Raw genomic sequence first — 16,824 nt, forward strand, 5'->3', positions numbered from 1 at the left:
AAATAAAGGGAAAGCCTTCAGTCTGCCGCCAGCCAGACAGATACTAACCACGGATGCCTCAGATTACGCTTGGGGAGCCCATTTGCAAGAAAAATGTCTGCAGGGCCTTTGGACAAAGGATCACGAGCACCTGCATATCAATTTAAAGGAAATGTTAGCTGTTCAGAATGCTCTGTTGGCCTTCAGGAATCTTCTACAACCAGGACAACTACTGATACGGACAGACAGCACCACAGTTATGTGGTACATAAACAAGCAAGGGGGGGTCACACTCCTACCCCCTTTGCAGACTAGCCATGAATCTATGGAACACAGCTCAAGCTTGCAAAGTTGGATCTACAAGCTCAGTGTCTACCAGGGAAACAAAACATCCTGGCAGACAGTCTGAGCAAGAACCTGTCAGACCCACACGAATGGATGCTGGACACCGAAATATTCAAGATGATTACAGCAGTCTGGGGATGCCCGCACATAGATCTTTTTGCATCCCCCCTCAATCATCAACTACAGATTTTTTGCACAAGGACATTCCACGAGCTAGCATGGAAAGTGGATGCGCTATCATTCAATTGGAGAAACCTCTCTGGGTATGCCTTCCTGCCTCTTCCTCTTCTTCCACGGGTGGGAGGGTGGCCTACTGGTTAAGGTGTTTGCCTTACAAACGCAAGGTGCAGGGTTTGAGTCTCACAAGGGATAATTGGCTAGGTTTAAAATGGCTCGCAAGGGCAGTTAGCCTAGTACTAATCTATGAACCTATGAACCTATTAAAGATCAGGCAGGACAAGCCCAAGATGATAATTTTACTGGCCCCAAATTGGCCTCGACAGTTTTGGTACCCATCACTGAAAAACCTCTCTCAGGAGCCCCCTTGGGTTTTACCTCAGACTCCAAACCTTTTGTCCCAACACCAGGGTCAGGTTCTACACTCTCATGTCAAAACTCTCAGCCTGGCTGCCTATCTAATCCAGGGTCTATGATTAATTCTCTCCTACCCAAGCAGGTTATGGATGTCATTTTAGAGGCCAGACGCCCTAGAACTAGAAAATCTTATGCAGGAAAATGGAAACGATTTTGCACCTGGATACATGCTCAGGATTGAGATCCTCTTACTCCTAATATCCCACTGATTTTGCTATACCTGATGGACCTATTACATAAGGGTCTTTCCTTCTCTTCCATAAAGATACATGCCTTTGCTATCTCTGCTCATTACAATACAGACCCTCCAATCTTTTCCCACCAGCTCATGAGACAGTTTCTCAGAAGAGCTAAGAATTTAAGGCCCCCTAGATCTCCACCCATACCTGCCTGGGATCTCAACTATGTTTTGGAAAAACTCACTTTATCTCCTTTTGAGCCTGCTGCCACATCTGACATCAAGTTTTTATCATGGAAGACAGCCATCCTGTTGGCTCTGACCTCTGCCAGGAGAGTTTCATAGTTGCAAGCTCTCATGGCTGTGGAACCTTATATTATTTTTCACCAAGACAGGGTGTCTTTAAGGACTAATTCTACTTTCATGCCTAAGGTGGTTTCCAAAGTGGCTTTAAATCAAACTATACACCTGCCAACTTTCTTCCCCAATCCTCAAAATAGGGGGGGAAAGGATCTTGCATTCCTTGGATGTACACAGACAACTTTGTTTTTACCTGGACAGAACCAAGAACATCAGGAAAACAGAGCAATTGTTTGTTTCTTATGCTTCAAGTTCCCAAGGCAAAGCCATTTCAAAACTGACCATTTCTAAATGGATCACTCATGGAATCTGATTTTGTTACTCTCACCATGGAAAACAAATCCCAGGAAGTATTAGGCTCACTCTACCAGGGCTGCTGCTACTTCAGCTGCCTTCCTCAGGGGAGTACCTACCAAAGACATTTTGGAAGCTGCAACTTGGAGTTCGGTGCATACTTTTTCTAAGCACTACCGCTCTACTCTAAGTCTAGGTCAGGCTTTGCTTCTACAATCTTGCAGGGTCTTTTAGCCGCCCCCTCTAATTTATGACCACCTCCCTTTTCTTCTGCTTTGGGATTCAACCCTACAATGATGACTGCAACAGTGAAACACGATGAACATAGTACACTTGTGTACACTTACCATAAATGTAGATGTTCGAGTGTCTTCACTGTTGCAGTCTGGGTTACCCTCCCTCCTGTCCCCTCTTATTTTTCTTTTGTGTGGTTCCTTTCTTCACCCTTCTTCTGAGGTGTATTTGCAAAGGGTATGGGGTCATATTCATTTTGAAACTCCTGACATCTGGGGAAAGAAAAACTGGAGAACATGGCGTCGGCTGCCAGCTTTGTACTCCTGGCGCTCTGACGTCAGGGAGCACATGGCTGAGCAGCTGACGCCGGACCCAGACTTTGGGATTCTGGCCGACCGAGGACTGCCTGCCGGCAGGGGAGAACCCTACAGTGATGACTGCAACAGTGAAGGCACTCAAACATCTACATTTATGGTAAGTGTACACAACTGTACTTTCTTCAATGTAACTCTGTTGTTCATGTTTACAATGTTGCTAGTGCTTGTAGTGCTTGCTATTGTATGTATAACAATTGTCGTTCTTGTAACTTTGTTGTTAATGTATTTTTGTGTGGAGATTTTCACCATGGGCCTTCACTGAAACATGACCCATGTCCAGTCGGAATTTCCCTGCAAACAAATGTAAATAAATAGTGATGTTCATCGTGTTTCACTGTTGCAGTCATTACACTTGGGTTATCTTGCTGGCAGGCTACCCGCAGTCGGCCTGAATTCCAAAGTCCTGGTCCGGCGTTGGTTGTTGTCACCTCTTTCCTGACGTCAGTGCACCAGGGGTATAAAAGATGCAGCCAACGCCATTTTCTTCAGTCTTTCTTGCCGCGCAGTGCCCGAAGCAAAAGCAGTTCGCAAGGGCCGGCCGACTCCTGAGATTTTCAAAATCGAATTTCAGATCTGAAGTCTTCAATAAAGCTAAGTACCCCGTTGGGGAAACTTTTTTCTTGCTCCAGACCGATGTCAGAAAAAGTTAACAATTGTATTTCTTGTGGGAAGCAAATACCTCATAAGGATTTCCACTCTTACTGTATTCCTTGCCTAGACCCTGACCACGACGTTGCTAGTTGTCGGTTTTGTGCTAGATTTAACCAGTGCACTATTAAGCGTCGGTATGATTTTGCTTTTCATTATTTTGGCAGAAGGTTTAACTACATAATGCCGTCGGAACAAGCGACAACCGGAATTCATAAAAAAACGCAAGGATAAAGACAAGGACAAGCATCCGAGGTCCAAAGCCGACGACAAAGCCTCTTCTAGGCCAGTCGCCGGTTCGCCGGTGCTCAGGCGCTTTCGTAGCCCCTGACTCCCGCTAGCTCAGAGCCACAGGCCGCCACCGACTCCCACGTGGAGACAGCTAGGCCTCTGGATACTGAAGGTATTGGCGTTTCAGAAATTAATCCCTCAGATGGGTCTGGAGCCGCTGAGCAGGCATCTGCTTCTGAGGGTGTCTTCAGACCTTCACAACTTTATATAAAGCCTACTTCAGCATCCAAGGCCAAGTCTAAAACAGTTTTAAAGACAAGGAAACCGGTACAGCATTCTCCAGGACAAGCTTCTATGCCTAATAAACAGATGCAGACATCCAAGCAAACGCTACCTCAAAACAAAACACACACAACACATAACCCACAAAGTCAGTGTGCCAAGCAGCCACAGCCCTTAAGGCTGAATAACACACCTGATACTCTTGTTATAGGTGACTCTATTGTCAGACACACTGACGTCCCGCTCACCAGGCTGAATAAAGAGAAGGTCATGGTGAGCTGCCTGTCGGGTGCTAGGATCCGACACATAGCATAGCTCGGGTCACTCCAAAGCAAATACAAATATGACTTGTACATGCTGGTGTGAATGACCTGAGACGTACCTCCCTGGACTACATGAAAAGAGACAGAGGAGCTCTCTGATCATGTAGCCCAGGCTGGTATGACCCTGACCTTGAGCAGCATCTTACCCTCACCTAGAATGATGCCACAGTACAAAGACAAAATGATTTTAACAATTGGCTAAAATTTTGGTGTCATTCAAAGGGGATCCAGTGTCTGTCAGCCTGGGATGACATGCTCGACAAGCCACGTTGCTTCGCTAGGGACGGCTTGCACCTGTCACCACTGGGCTTTCGGATATTGGCAAAGGCTCTTGTCACCCCCATAGTGCCTTTTTTAGGCAAGGCTCAAAAGTCAAACCCACCCCCATAGACAGCACAAAGAACAAGAAACTAAGGGTAATGCTGCTAAACACCAGAAGTCTTAACCTCAAGATGCACTCGAAGCTCTCCTCAGTATGGAGAACATCGATATCTGTGCAGTGACAGAAACCTGGTTCAAGGCTCCAGAGAGCACCCCAGCACTATCAGGCTATACCTCATATCATGATTTTCGGCCCCAAAACCTGGACCGAACCACAAAAGGAGGGGGAGTTTCCATATTTATCAAGGATATCCACACCTCCAGGTTAGTGGCATTGCACGAAGTATCGGAGACCATCCATGTGCAACTAATAGTGGGCAAGACTGCTTTTCAGTTCATAGCATCCTACAGACCACCCTCTCAGTCAGGAATGTCATTCGGCTTTCCTGAAAACATTGGAGAAACATGAAGATCTCTCCGAACACCATTATATTGGGCGACTTCAACTACCCAAACATTGACTGGGAGCACTACTCAAGCCCCAGCACCTTAGACCAAAGATTCCTGGAAATTATAAACTCAAATGCTATGGAACAACTAGTCACCACTCCCACAAGAGGTGACAACATACTAGACCTGATCATTACCAACATGGGGACTCTATGCTCCACACCAGAAGTATATCCCTCATTGGTAAGATCAGACCATAAATTAATTTCACTGGATGTCCACATCCCGTCCCCACCTCCAGCCCAGAAAACCACAGTGAAAAACTTCTCAAAAGCGAACTTCTCACTTCTCAAAACCAAAGTGGAATCCTTCAAGGCCCCAGGGCCAGTGGAAACTACAGCCCAAACTGCAGAATCCTATATAAATGCATTCTACGGACATCTCCAGGAATGCATGGATCATGCTATCCCAAACAAAACCAAGACCCAATCATCCAAAGGCAGGCGTCCAGTCTGGTGGACCCCTGCCATAAATAAACTGTACAACAGAAGGAGGAAGCTACTACATGATAGAGCAAAATCCCTAATAGCGAAGGCATCTCTGATCAGTACTAGCAAAAATTACGATCCCTCATAAAAACCACCAAGGCCAGCTTCGAGAGAAAAATTGCACAGGACACCAAAGACAATCATAAGGCTTTTTTCAGTTATGTTAGAAACCTGGGATGCAACTCCCAGACTTGTTCTGAGTTGATTCTAAATGACAAAAAATACACTGAACCCACAGACATCGCCAATATCCTGGCAGACAGGTTCAGTGCAAACTTCTCCACCCCCTCCCCCCAAAAGAGCAAGTATTTATCCTGGCAGAGGGCTGCCTCCCAAACATCTCAGATGCTCAAGTGAAGGCTGCCCTCTCCAAAGCAAAAAACACTGCTTCCATGGGACCAGATGACGTCCCAGGTTGCGTCCTACATGAACTACAAGAGGAACTAATTCCTCGAATAAAACAGCTATACAATCTCAGCTTCACTACAGGATATGTGCCCACAGAATGGCGTACAGCAACAGTGGTCCCACTCCACAAAGGTGGAGCCTCTACGGACCCTGGAAACTATCGCCCCATAAGCCTGACTAGCTTAGTCTGCAAGGCTATGGAGAGGATCATCATGGAGCTCACAAACAAAGACATTGGGGACCTACAGACACTAGATCCTACCCAGTTCGGCTTTGTCAAGGGCAGATCCTGCCTTTTGAACCTGGTTGACTTCTTTGAAACAGTCACCAAAGCCATAGATGAAGGGAAGGTAGTCCACACAGCCTATCTGGACCTTGCAAAGGTATTTGACACAATACCCCACTCAGGCATCATAGATAAGCTATCCAGCTTAAATATAAACCCCTATGTCACAATATGGGTCACAAACTGGCTCAAAGACAGAACACACAGAGTGAGAGTTGCTGGAGCCATGTCAGACTCGAAACCGGTCACTAGTGGTGTCCCACAGGGTTCTGTCCTGGGACCACTCTTGTTCGGTATATACTTTTCCGAGGTACAGGCAAACGTGGAAGGACTATGGCTCACCAAGTTCGCAGATGACTGCAAACTGGGCGCCATAATCAACTCTTCAGCTGACACAGACATCCTTCAAAAAGGTCTCACAGAGACAGATAACTGGTGCCAGTGCCATGGTTTAAAGCTAAATGCCAAAAAATGTATAGTCATACCCTTTGGCAAAAACAATGTGCCCACAAATTACCACATAGGCGGAAACCCATTAAGTACAGAGAAAGTTATTAGGGACCTGTTGACCCAAGTTGATAGCAATCTCTCCTTTGAAAACCACATTGCCAAAGTGGTTAGAAAGACCTTCTACATAGCCCACCTCATCACGAAGGGTTTCACATCTAGATCAAGAGAGGTAATCGTGCCCCTTTATTCATCCCTCATCAGGCCCATCATAGAATACAATGCCCCTTTTCGGATGTACCTTACCCGACACCTGCAGCAATCAGAAAGACCCCAAAAGTATCTCACCAAGAGGATCAAGGGTCTCAAACAGATGCCATATGCTGCTCGGTTAAAAACACTCCAGCTCTACTCAGTTGCATACCGCCTACTTCGAGGCGATCTATGCCTGACATACAAAGCTATGTCAAATCCAGAATTAATGAACATGCTCCACCTCAGTAAATCTAAATCCCTGAGAGCCACACGCTCGAGGGACTTGAACCTCAGCACAGAAATAAATAGAACTTGCTGGAGGGACAGGTTCATAATCCAGAGGCTCCCTTCGCTCTGGAATAGAATTCCAGTTCATGTGAGGCAGAGCACCTCTCTGAATCTCTTCAAGAAGAATCTCGATAAGTGGATGGGGGATCGTAGGTTTGTCCCAGGGATTACTCCCATGTCACTATTAGATAGAGGCACAGTAAATTAAACCTTAAAAAGGGCACAGTATACTCAAATTAAGGGGTGGTGTAAGCCATACCAGAATCGGGCTAGGCTTATAATTGCCCCAGGGCAGATAGCCTAGTATGAACCTATGAACCTATGCTTAAAATGGCTGAAGACCTAATTACTTTGATCAGGGGTTCCCATCCCCCTCCTGATAAAGAGGCCTAGGCAAGACACTGAATATGATTCCTCTGATTCCTCTTCTGATCAGGGTTACGCTGTTCCTCCCTATGAGGATTCTGATGCTGAAGATTCTGTTCCTTCAGCTTCTCCTCCTGAGGACTATTCTTTTGGGGAACCCTGCATACCATGAGGGATCATTTCCATTGGGAGAGCCAGGATTATTCCGATTCTAAGAAAAGACTTAGAGACTTTCTTTTACTTCATCAGCACAGACCTCTTGCAATTCCCCATGTTCTAGACATAGTAGTTGATGTCTTTTCAGAGTCCGGCCTGTATCAAGACTCTTTACCTCCTGCCCCTGTTAAGCCGGACAGATACTACAGGGTCCCAGACTCCCATAAATTTCTTTACAAAAACACTGCTGCTGACCCAGAAACTATCTCACAGGGTCCCAAAGGGGTCAAGGCTGTTTCTGCCAAAACCCTGTCTCCTCAGACAGAGATTCTAGGGCTTTGGACAGATGGGGGAAAAAAGTTTACACTTCTGCTACCTTGGCTGTAAGGGCTTTAAATTGTCAGTTTCATATGCTCAAATATCAGCAATACTTAATGTCTTTGTTAAAACAAAAAAATGTTGATAAATTCTGAATGTTCTGAGAACAAAGATTTGCAGGATTTATTGCATGCAGCTGAACAAGTAGGAAAACATACTTTGCAATGTGGCTATGATTCACTGGAGGCCTCATGCAGGGCCGCTGTTTACAGGTTCTGTTATTAGAAGACATGCTTGGTTAAAGGAACAGAATCTGCCTGATCGCGTTAAAGCAAAATTATTGGATGCTCCATTATAGCATGATACGTTGGTGTTAAGGCAGAGGAGATGTCAAAGAAAATGGAGGATAAGGCAAAATCTATGCAGACAGTAAAGGATTTCTTGCAGGTACAGCCACCCAGATTTAGCAGGAACTGGCCCTCTAAGAATTGGTCCTTTCCAGTATCAGACAGGCCGCAAAGAGGCAGATTCAGATGCCCTAGAGGCAGGCAACAGCCCCAGGGCTCATACAGGCCCAAACAATGGGGTGCTTCTACCTCCAAAAGCGGAGAAGACAAATCACAGCCTTATAGAAAACAGTCCCAATGACTTCCCTCTGCCAATGCCAAGCACTTATTTTTTGGCAGCACCCTTAGGGGGAAAGCTAGCACTTTTTTCACAAAATTGGCACAAGATCACCCAGGACAAATGGTCTTAAATATAGTCTCTCAGGGCTACAGGTTCCACTTTCACACCCTTCCAAAGGCAAAAGGTATGCCAGACCTGCCACGTAATCAATGGCAAGAGGCACAAAAACAAGTTTCATCTCTCATGGACATGGGGGCTATTCAGCCAGTGCCACAACAAGAGCAGGGACAAGGATTTTACTCAAGACTTTTCTTAGTACCAAGAAAGGACAAAGCCTGGAGACCAATTCTGGACCTGTCTGTTGTAAATACTTTTCTGGACGTCCAAAAATTCAAAATGTTGACTCTACAGCAGCTTTTGCCCATGCTGGACGAGAAGGCTTGGCTTGTAACTTTGGACCGCAAAGAGGCATACCTGCATGTCCCAATCAGACAATCTTGCAGAAGATACCTCAGATTCATAGCTGGCTCAATGCACTACCAATTCTCTGCACTGCCCTTTAGCTACGCCCAGGGTCTTCACAAAATGCCTGGCACCAGTAATTGCATACTGCAGACAGAGGAATTCAAATATACCCCTACTTGGACGACTGCCTTATTCAAGCAAAGGACAAATATATTCTACTACAGCATCTGGTGTTCGTAAAATGATTACTAATTTGCCTAGGGTACACAGTAAACGAAAAGAAATCAAACCTAGTACCCTCTCAAGAGATAATATTCCTGGGTGCAAGCTTAAATACAACTGCCCAAATGGCTTATCTCACGCCAGGCAAACAAAGGTATATGACTTCTTACTTCAAAGACATGGCAACAAAGACCCAGTTATCTGCAAGAAAAATTCTGCAGGCTCTGGGCTACATGGCATCCTGCATTCTACTAATTCCAGATGCAAGACTGCATATGAGGAAACTACAATGGTGTCTAAAAAGTGTTTGGACTCAACATTGCCACAGCCTGGAAACAGTAATTACTCTCATTCCCTGCCTGCAAAAGGAATTTCAGTGGTGGGCACAGACATGTCACCACAACAAGGGACAGCCATTCACCTTACCCACTACCAGGCAGACACTAACAACAGATGCATTATCGTTGGGAGAGTGGCCTAATGGCTAAGGTATTTGCCTTACAAACTCAAGGTGCAGTGTTTGAGTCTCACAAGGGATAATTGGCTAGGCTTAAAATGGCTTGCAAGGGCAGTTAGCCTAGTACTAACCTATGAGCATATATATATATATATATATATATATATATATATATATATATATATATATATATATATATATACACACACAACTTATAACTCTCTTCAAGAGGAATCTTGATGAGTGGATGGGAGATCGTAGGTTTACCCCGGGTATCACTTCTGTGTCACTGTTAGACAGAGGCACAGTATACTAACCTCGAAAAAGGGCATAGCAAAATAAATTTAAAATGGGTGGCGAAAGCCAAACACATTCAGGCTAGGCTTATAAATGCCCTAGGGCAGATAGCCTAGTATGAACCTATTATGCCTGGGGGGCGCACATGGCAGGAAAATGTATTCAGGGCACATGGCCCACAAACCTAATGCATCTTCATATCAGTCAAAATGCTAGCTGTACAAAATGCCCTGACAGCCTTCAAGTACCTACTTCATCCAGGACAACGACTGATAAAGACGGACAATACTACAGCCATGTGGTACATAAACAAGCAAGGGGGCACACATTCCTACCCCCTCTGCAGGCAAGCCATGACTTTGTGGAACACAGCATTGACTTATCAAGTACATCTGCAAGCACAATTCCTGCCAGGAAAGACAAATACTTTGGCAGGTGAACTAAGCAGAAACCTCATGGATCCTCACGAGTGGAAACTGGATCTACAAATCTTCAACATGATAACAGGGAAATGGGGATGCCCAGACATAGATCTATTCGCCTCCCCTCACAACTGCAAGCTACAGAGATTCTGCACACAGACTTATCACAAGCAAGCATGGAAAGTGGACACCCTTTCATTCAGCTGGAAAGCCCTTACAGTATATGCCTTTCCTCCTCTGCCTCTTCTCTCCAAGGTACTCCTAAAGGTCAAACAAGAGAAGCCAAAAATTATACTGATTGCCTCAGACTGGCCACGCCAGCACTGGTACCCAATCCTAGAAAGCTTGTCTCAAGGCCCAGCCTGGACATTGCCTTTAATACCTCATTTGCTGACCCAACAGAACAATCAGATCCTGCACAGCCAACTCAGAACCCTAAATCTGGCTGCTTGGCTGATAATGTAATCATTCAGAACAAACCTCTCTCTAAAGCAGTTATGGATGTTGTTTTGGCGGCCAGGAGGCCCAGCACCAGAAAATCTTATGCAGCAAAATGGAAGAGATTCTGTGCTTGGAACCAAGCGCAGAGAATTGACTCGCTTGAACCAAATATTTATCAGATTTTGCAATACCTAACTGAGATGCTGGACAAAGGCCTATCCTTCTCATCAATTAAGATCCATGCCTCTGCCATTTCAGCTCATTACAATACGGACCCACCTATTTTTTCTCATCCACTGCTAAGACAGTTTCTCAGAGGGGCCAAAAACACAAGACCTCCAAGGAGAGCTCCAATACCTACATGGGACCTCAATTTTGTCTTGGAAAAACTCACACTGCCTCCTTTTGAACCAGCCAATACAGCAGAGATAAAATACTTTTCATGGAAAACCGCTCTTCTCCTAGCAATAACTTCAGCAAGAAGAGTCTCAGAGTTACAGGCACTAATGGCTGTGCAACCTTTTATTATTTTCCATCAGGACAGGGTTTCTCTAAGGACAAACCCGACATTTATGCCTAAGGTAGTGTCCAGCGTGGCTCTTAACCAGTAACAACCAAAAAATACCCCTGCACGTGAGGAGTTGCACGGCTAATAAAGAATCCAAAGCAGAAAAAAGCAAGCCAGCAACCAGTGGACCGTAGATAAATGAGTAGTTTAATAATAAACTACTAGAACAGCATGAAAGCTTACAAACATACCGGTTTCGGCCTGGATTTAAACCTAGCCTTCATCAGTGATTTACAGAAAAGCCAATCATGACCATACATTTGCCTACCTTTTATCCAAACCCACAGAATAAGGGGGAGAGACTTCTGCATACTATGGACATACAACGACAGCTATGCTTTTACTTGGACAAGACTAAAGCCTTCAGAAAGACTGAGCAACTCTTAGTGGCATATGCTGCAGGTTCCCAAGGAAAAGCCATTTCAAAGCATCCAATTTCAAAATGGATAGGCCACTGCATTCGTTTCTGCTATTCACAACATGGCAAATCAGTGCCCAAGGGCATTAGGCCACATTCTACCAGAGCAGCAGCCACTTCAGCAGCATTTTTCAGAGGAGTACCAACCAAGGATAGTTTGGAGGCTGCAACATGGGCTTCAGTGCACACTTTTACAAAGCACTACCATTTACCTCTCTACTCAAAATCCAGAGCAGGCTTTGCCACTGCAGTTCTGCAGGGCCTCGTAGCCACTCCAAACTCTATTTAGGCCGAGCCGCCCAACCTCAGCTTTGGGATTCAACCCAAGTGTAATGACTGCAACAGTGAGACACAATGAACATAGTACAGTTGTGTACCTACCATAAATGTAGATGTTAGAGTGTATTCACTGTTGCAGTCCAGGTTACCTTCCCACCTTATCTGTACCTATCTGTTCTATACAACCTATGTGGTGTATTTGCTTGTAGATGAAGGTTATGTGCATGCTTTTTTATGATCATAATTTTTACAGCCTACCTTTTTGGAGGCACTTGACATCTGGGGCAAGAAAAATTGAAGAAATGGCATCTGCTGCATCTTTTATACCCCTAGCACACTGACATAAGGGAAGAGGCGACAGCAACCGACGCCGGACCAGGACTTTGGAATTCAGGCCAACTGCGGGTAGCCTGCCAGCAGGATAACCCAAGTGTAATGATTGCAACAGTGAATACACTCGAACATCTACATTTATGGTAGGTACACAACTGTACTTTCTACTTACTTCTGCATGTGATGTTAACCTCTCAAGATTTCCCTTCCCCCTTGAAGCTACCACTGCAGTGTGGTCCCCAGTCTCCAATAGGAATTCTGCCATGAGAAATTATGTACCAAGCAATGCTGTCCCACAGCCTTCCCACTGAAGATAAGTAGATCAGCAGTGCCACATCCTTCCTGTTGCCAGTTTCATCAGGTGCTCAATCTGCTAACCAAACTCGAGTCACCTGTGTAATATTCACGGTTTCATCTCTCTATGGCAATGGAGTTGTCACATTTTTCTGTAGGTATTTGTCTTCTCCCACCCAACATACATAATCACTACTTGCTTATTACATTTATTTATTATCCTTCAGCGTTTGCAATATTCAAGATCACTACTACACAACAGGAGCTTGACTTGATAATGATTTATTAGTTTGAAAAACATTTCACTGTATATATGTAATGTATTCATTGTCTTTTAGCCCTTTTCTTTGTTTCCACTGTAAAAGATCTTGTTTTAAAAGATCTTGTTTACAGTTGTTGATTTGTCCTTCCTTTTAGAAATGAACACTCTGAAGGATGCCGACTTGGCCACCATCAGCATGAAGTTCCCCAGTGGAGCTGTGGTTAGCCTAGATATCAGCCAGCATTGTACCAGAAACTGCGATCAGAGATTGGAGGTAACTGTATACACCTATCACATTGTGATATTATAACAGAAATTAATGATGGTTAACCTTTTTCCTTTTTAGACCTTCTTTAAAGTGGCACACTTTGATCGTCATCACTGGGTCACATATTAGTCTGTTCTCTTATTTTCCTGATTTTTAGCATTCCTTGTTGGACTTGCTGAAGCAAGCATTGCAAGTGGACACTGATCTGTAATTTTCTGTTTTGTATTTTGTTATCGGTGTAGCCAGTTTTTCTTTTTGTGATGTACATGTGTGTTTGAGGAGAACCTTAAAAATGTTTTCATGGTCTGTATACTACTCTGGTATATGACAACTGCAGATCTATCATATATGTCTGTGTGTGTGTGTATATATATCTGGTAAAATGCTTCCTGCCTTTGAGCAAAATCAGTCAACACCTACATTTATACTCTGTTACCCTGCAATGAGAACTATTAGCATATACATTGCTATTGCATTTCAAAAAATCCAGGTTTCAGTCCATGATGTGATAAGTAAATTCTGCCATGGCCTTTGATATAATAAGAGAATCTACAGCAAAGTCTCAGTTGGAATAATACAACCCAAAACTAAACCCTGATGTATCCCAGTATTAACTTTCACGGACTTTGCAGCTTCTATCATTCACCCAGTTTGCAACACAGTCTACAATGTCTGATTTAATATTCAGAGACTGCATCATTCTTAAAAATTTCAACATGCATCACTATCATATGCTTTAGAAATGTCTGAATAAACAATGTCTGCTGATAATCCAATGTGCAGTACATTTACATTGTTGGAATAAAAACAACCCAGATTAGGTGGACAGGTGTACGGTTCCATAAAGCCATCTTAGCCTGAATTGGCAAAAGTCAAAATGCATGTCAGACTTATTGATCCATACTTTTCTTTTCTGCTAAAGATTTATTGACACTACAGTAGCCCTGTCCCATACCCTGGAACCACAGCCAGCTTTTAGTATATCCTGACAAAGGTAGACTAAACAAGGAGCTAACTGTTCTGTAATGTCACTTATGTAATATCCATTGACACTGTTTAGTCCAGCATATGAATTCATTAGTAGTTTTTCTTTACATTATAAACATTATCTCACCATTACTAACACATAAAATATCCTTGCTAACTACCTCTGACACACCATTGCAAATGTACATGCAAAGATATTTGCCAGTTAATCATAGTCAGTAATGTTTGTCATCTTTTTTTATTGACATATTTGTTTTCTCATCTTGAACATATTCCTTCAAATGTTTAACAAATGCTTTACTATCAGTGCTGACATGCTCAGCATGTTTAACTTAATAAATCCACTTATGCTAGCATGCCTCCTTTCTGAATATACTTTAAGTCCTCTGATAGTATTCCTTGTATATTTACTGGAATGAGTACAATAATTTCCAGAAGTACTGCTACTAATTTCTTTAGTTTACCACCACAATGAGAATGTAATACCCTGTGTAATAACAGTACTACAGAGTAGCTCTCCATGTTTACCATCTTTAAATAACCCTGTTTCTCCTTGGGACACAAATTTCATAGTCGGCAGGGTTACCAATCCCCATTTAAATGCACTGGATGTTCTTCGTGTTTCACTGTTGCAGTCATTACATTTGGGTAATCTGCTGGCAGGTTGCCCTCAGTCGGCCTGATTAACAAAGTCTTGGGTCTTGCATCGGTTGCTGTCTCTTCTTCCATGACGTCAGGGGTATAAAACATGCAGCTGACACCATTTTATTCAGTCTTTCTTGCCGCACGGTGCCCGAAGCAGAAGCAGTTCGCAAGTGCCGGTCGGCCGACTCCTGAAATTTTTACATTCGAGTTTCAGAACCGAAGTCTTCAAACTAAAGCTAAGTACCCCGTTGGGGAAACTTTTTCTTGCTCCTTACCGATTTCAGTAAAAGTTAATAATTGTATTACTTGTGGGAAGCAAATACCTCATAAGGATTTTCATTTGTACTGTATTCCTTGCCTAGGCCCAGATCATAATGTTCCTTGCTGTCAGTTTTGTGCTAGATTTAACCAACGCACTATTAAGCATTGGTATATTTTTGCTTCTAAATATTTTGGATCAGGATGTAATTATCCTGAAATGTTGTCTGTTAGCAATCCGACTACCGGAGTTCACAAAAAGCGCAAAGAAAAAGACAGAGACAGACCGTCGAGGTCCAGAACCGATGACGAAGCTTCTCCTAAGCCAGTCGCTGGTTCGCCCTCTACCGAGACCCATTCGGAGTCTGGTATGCCGCGAGAATCTCAGAGTATTGAACCTGTGGATGTCTCTCCCTTGGATGGGTCCGGAGCCGCTGAATAGGCACCGGCTTCTGAGGGTGTTTTCAGGCCTCAACATTTTTATATTAAACCAACGCCAGCCTCAAAAACAAGATCAAAAACGTCTTCTGTGTCTAAAAAACTGACGCATGAGCCACGTGCTCAGGCCCCTATGCCTAAAAAACAGATGATCAAAATGGCTGAGGACTTAATTACCTTGATCAGGGGTTCCCAACCCCCCCCCCCCCCCCCCTGCTAAGAGGCCTAGGCAAGGCACTGATTATGAATCTTCAGGTCAGGTTTCCATTTCTTCTGATTTCTCTTCTGATCAGGAATTTTCTATTCTACCCTATGAGGATTCTGATGCAGAAGAATCCATACCATCTGCATCTCCTCCTGAGGATTAGTCTTTTGGAGAAACTTTGCATACTTTAAGGGAACATTTTCATTGGGAGAGTCAGGACTTCCCTGAATCAAAAAAGAGGCTTAGGGATTTCCTTCTTCCTCAGCATAGGCCTTTGGCAATACCTCCTGTATTAGACATTGTTGGTGATGTGTTTTCAGAATCAAGCATGGCTCCTGATTCCCTACCTCCGGCTCCTAGTAAGCCAGACAGATATTATAGGGTTCCTGAGTCCCACAAATTTCTATTAAAAAATCCTGCTGCTGATCCTGAGACTATTTCACAGGGTCCCAAGGGTGTAAAGGCCTCTACAGCCAAAAATCCTACCTCCTCTGATAGAGATTCCAGAGCGCTAGATAGGTGGGAAAAGAAGGTTTATATGTCTGCAACCTTGGCAGTTAGGGCCTTAAACTGCCAGTTTCATATGCTTAAATATCAACAGCATGTTATGGGCTTAGTGGAACAGAAAATTATGTTGATTTCTGATTGTGTGGAAAATAAAGAAGTACAGGAATTATTGCATTCAGCAGAACAGGTTGGAAAGCATACTTTGCAATGTGGTTTTGATTCCTTGGATGCTTCTTGCAGGGCCGCAGTTACTGGATCTGTGATTAGAAGGCATGCCTGGCTCAAGGAGCAAAATCTTCCTGATCATGCTAAAGCTAAATTGTTGGATGCCCTCTTGCGGCATGATAATCTGTTTGTTAATAAGGCAGAAGAGCTTTTAATGAAAATGGAAGACAAAGCTAAATCTATGCAAACTGTAAAAAATTTCTTGCAAGTGCAGCCACTCAGGTTTAGTAGGCACTGGTCTACTAAAAATTAGTCCTTTCCTGTGTCCAACAGAGCCACTCAAGGCAAATCCAGGTGCTCAAAAGGCTCCAGATACCAAACACAGGGTTCTTACAGGTCAAAGCAATGGGGTGCCTCCACCTCCAAATCTGGAGGAAACAAAGCACAACCCTACAGTAAGCAGTCTCAATGACTTCCCTCTACTTCACCAAGCACTTATCTTTTGGCAGCTCCCTTGGGGGGGAAAACTAGCACTTCATGCTCAAAATTGGCAGTTAATTACCAAGGACTAGTGGGTA

General features: G+C 43.9%; 1 protein-coding gene across 2 annotated transcripts in view; it reads left to right on the forward strand.

Annotated features, from left to right (window-relative positions):
* LOC122794507 (myo-inositol 2-dehydrogenase-like) overlaps positions 1 to 16,824 on the forward strand; it is a 624,687-nt gene that overhangs the window by 424,248 nt on the left and 183,615 nt on the right. For both annotated transcript variants that reach the window (XM_044062956.1, XM_044062955.1), the window contains one exon: positions 12,929 to 13,047. In XM_044062956.1, coding sequence (XP_043918891.1) covers positions 12,929 to 13,047 — 119 coding nt within the window. The remainder of the gene's footprint in view (positions 1 to 12,928; positions 13,048 to 16,824) is intronic.

This window comes from Protopterus annectens, chromosome 2.part1, assembly GCF_019279795.1.
Source record: "Protopterus annectens isolate FY-2018-M chromosome 2.part1, PAN1.0, whole genome shotgun sequence".
NCBI lineage: Eukaryota > Metazoa > Chordata > Ceratodontiformes > Protopteridae > Protopterus > Protopterus annectens.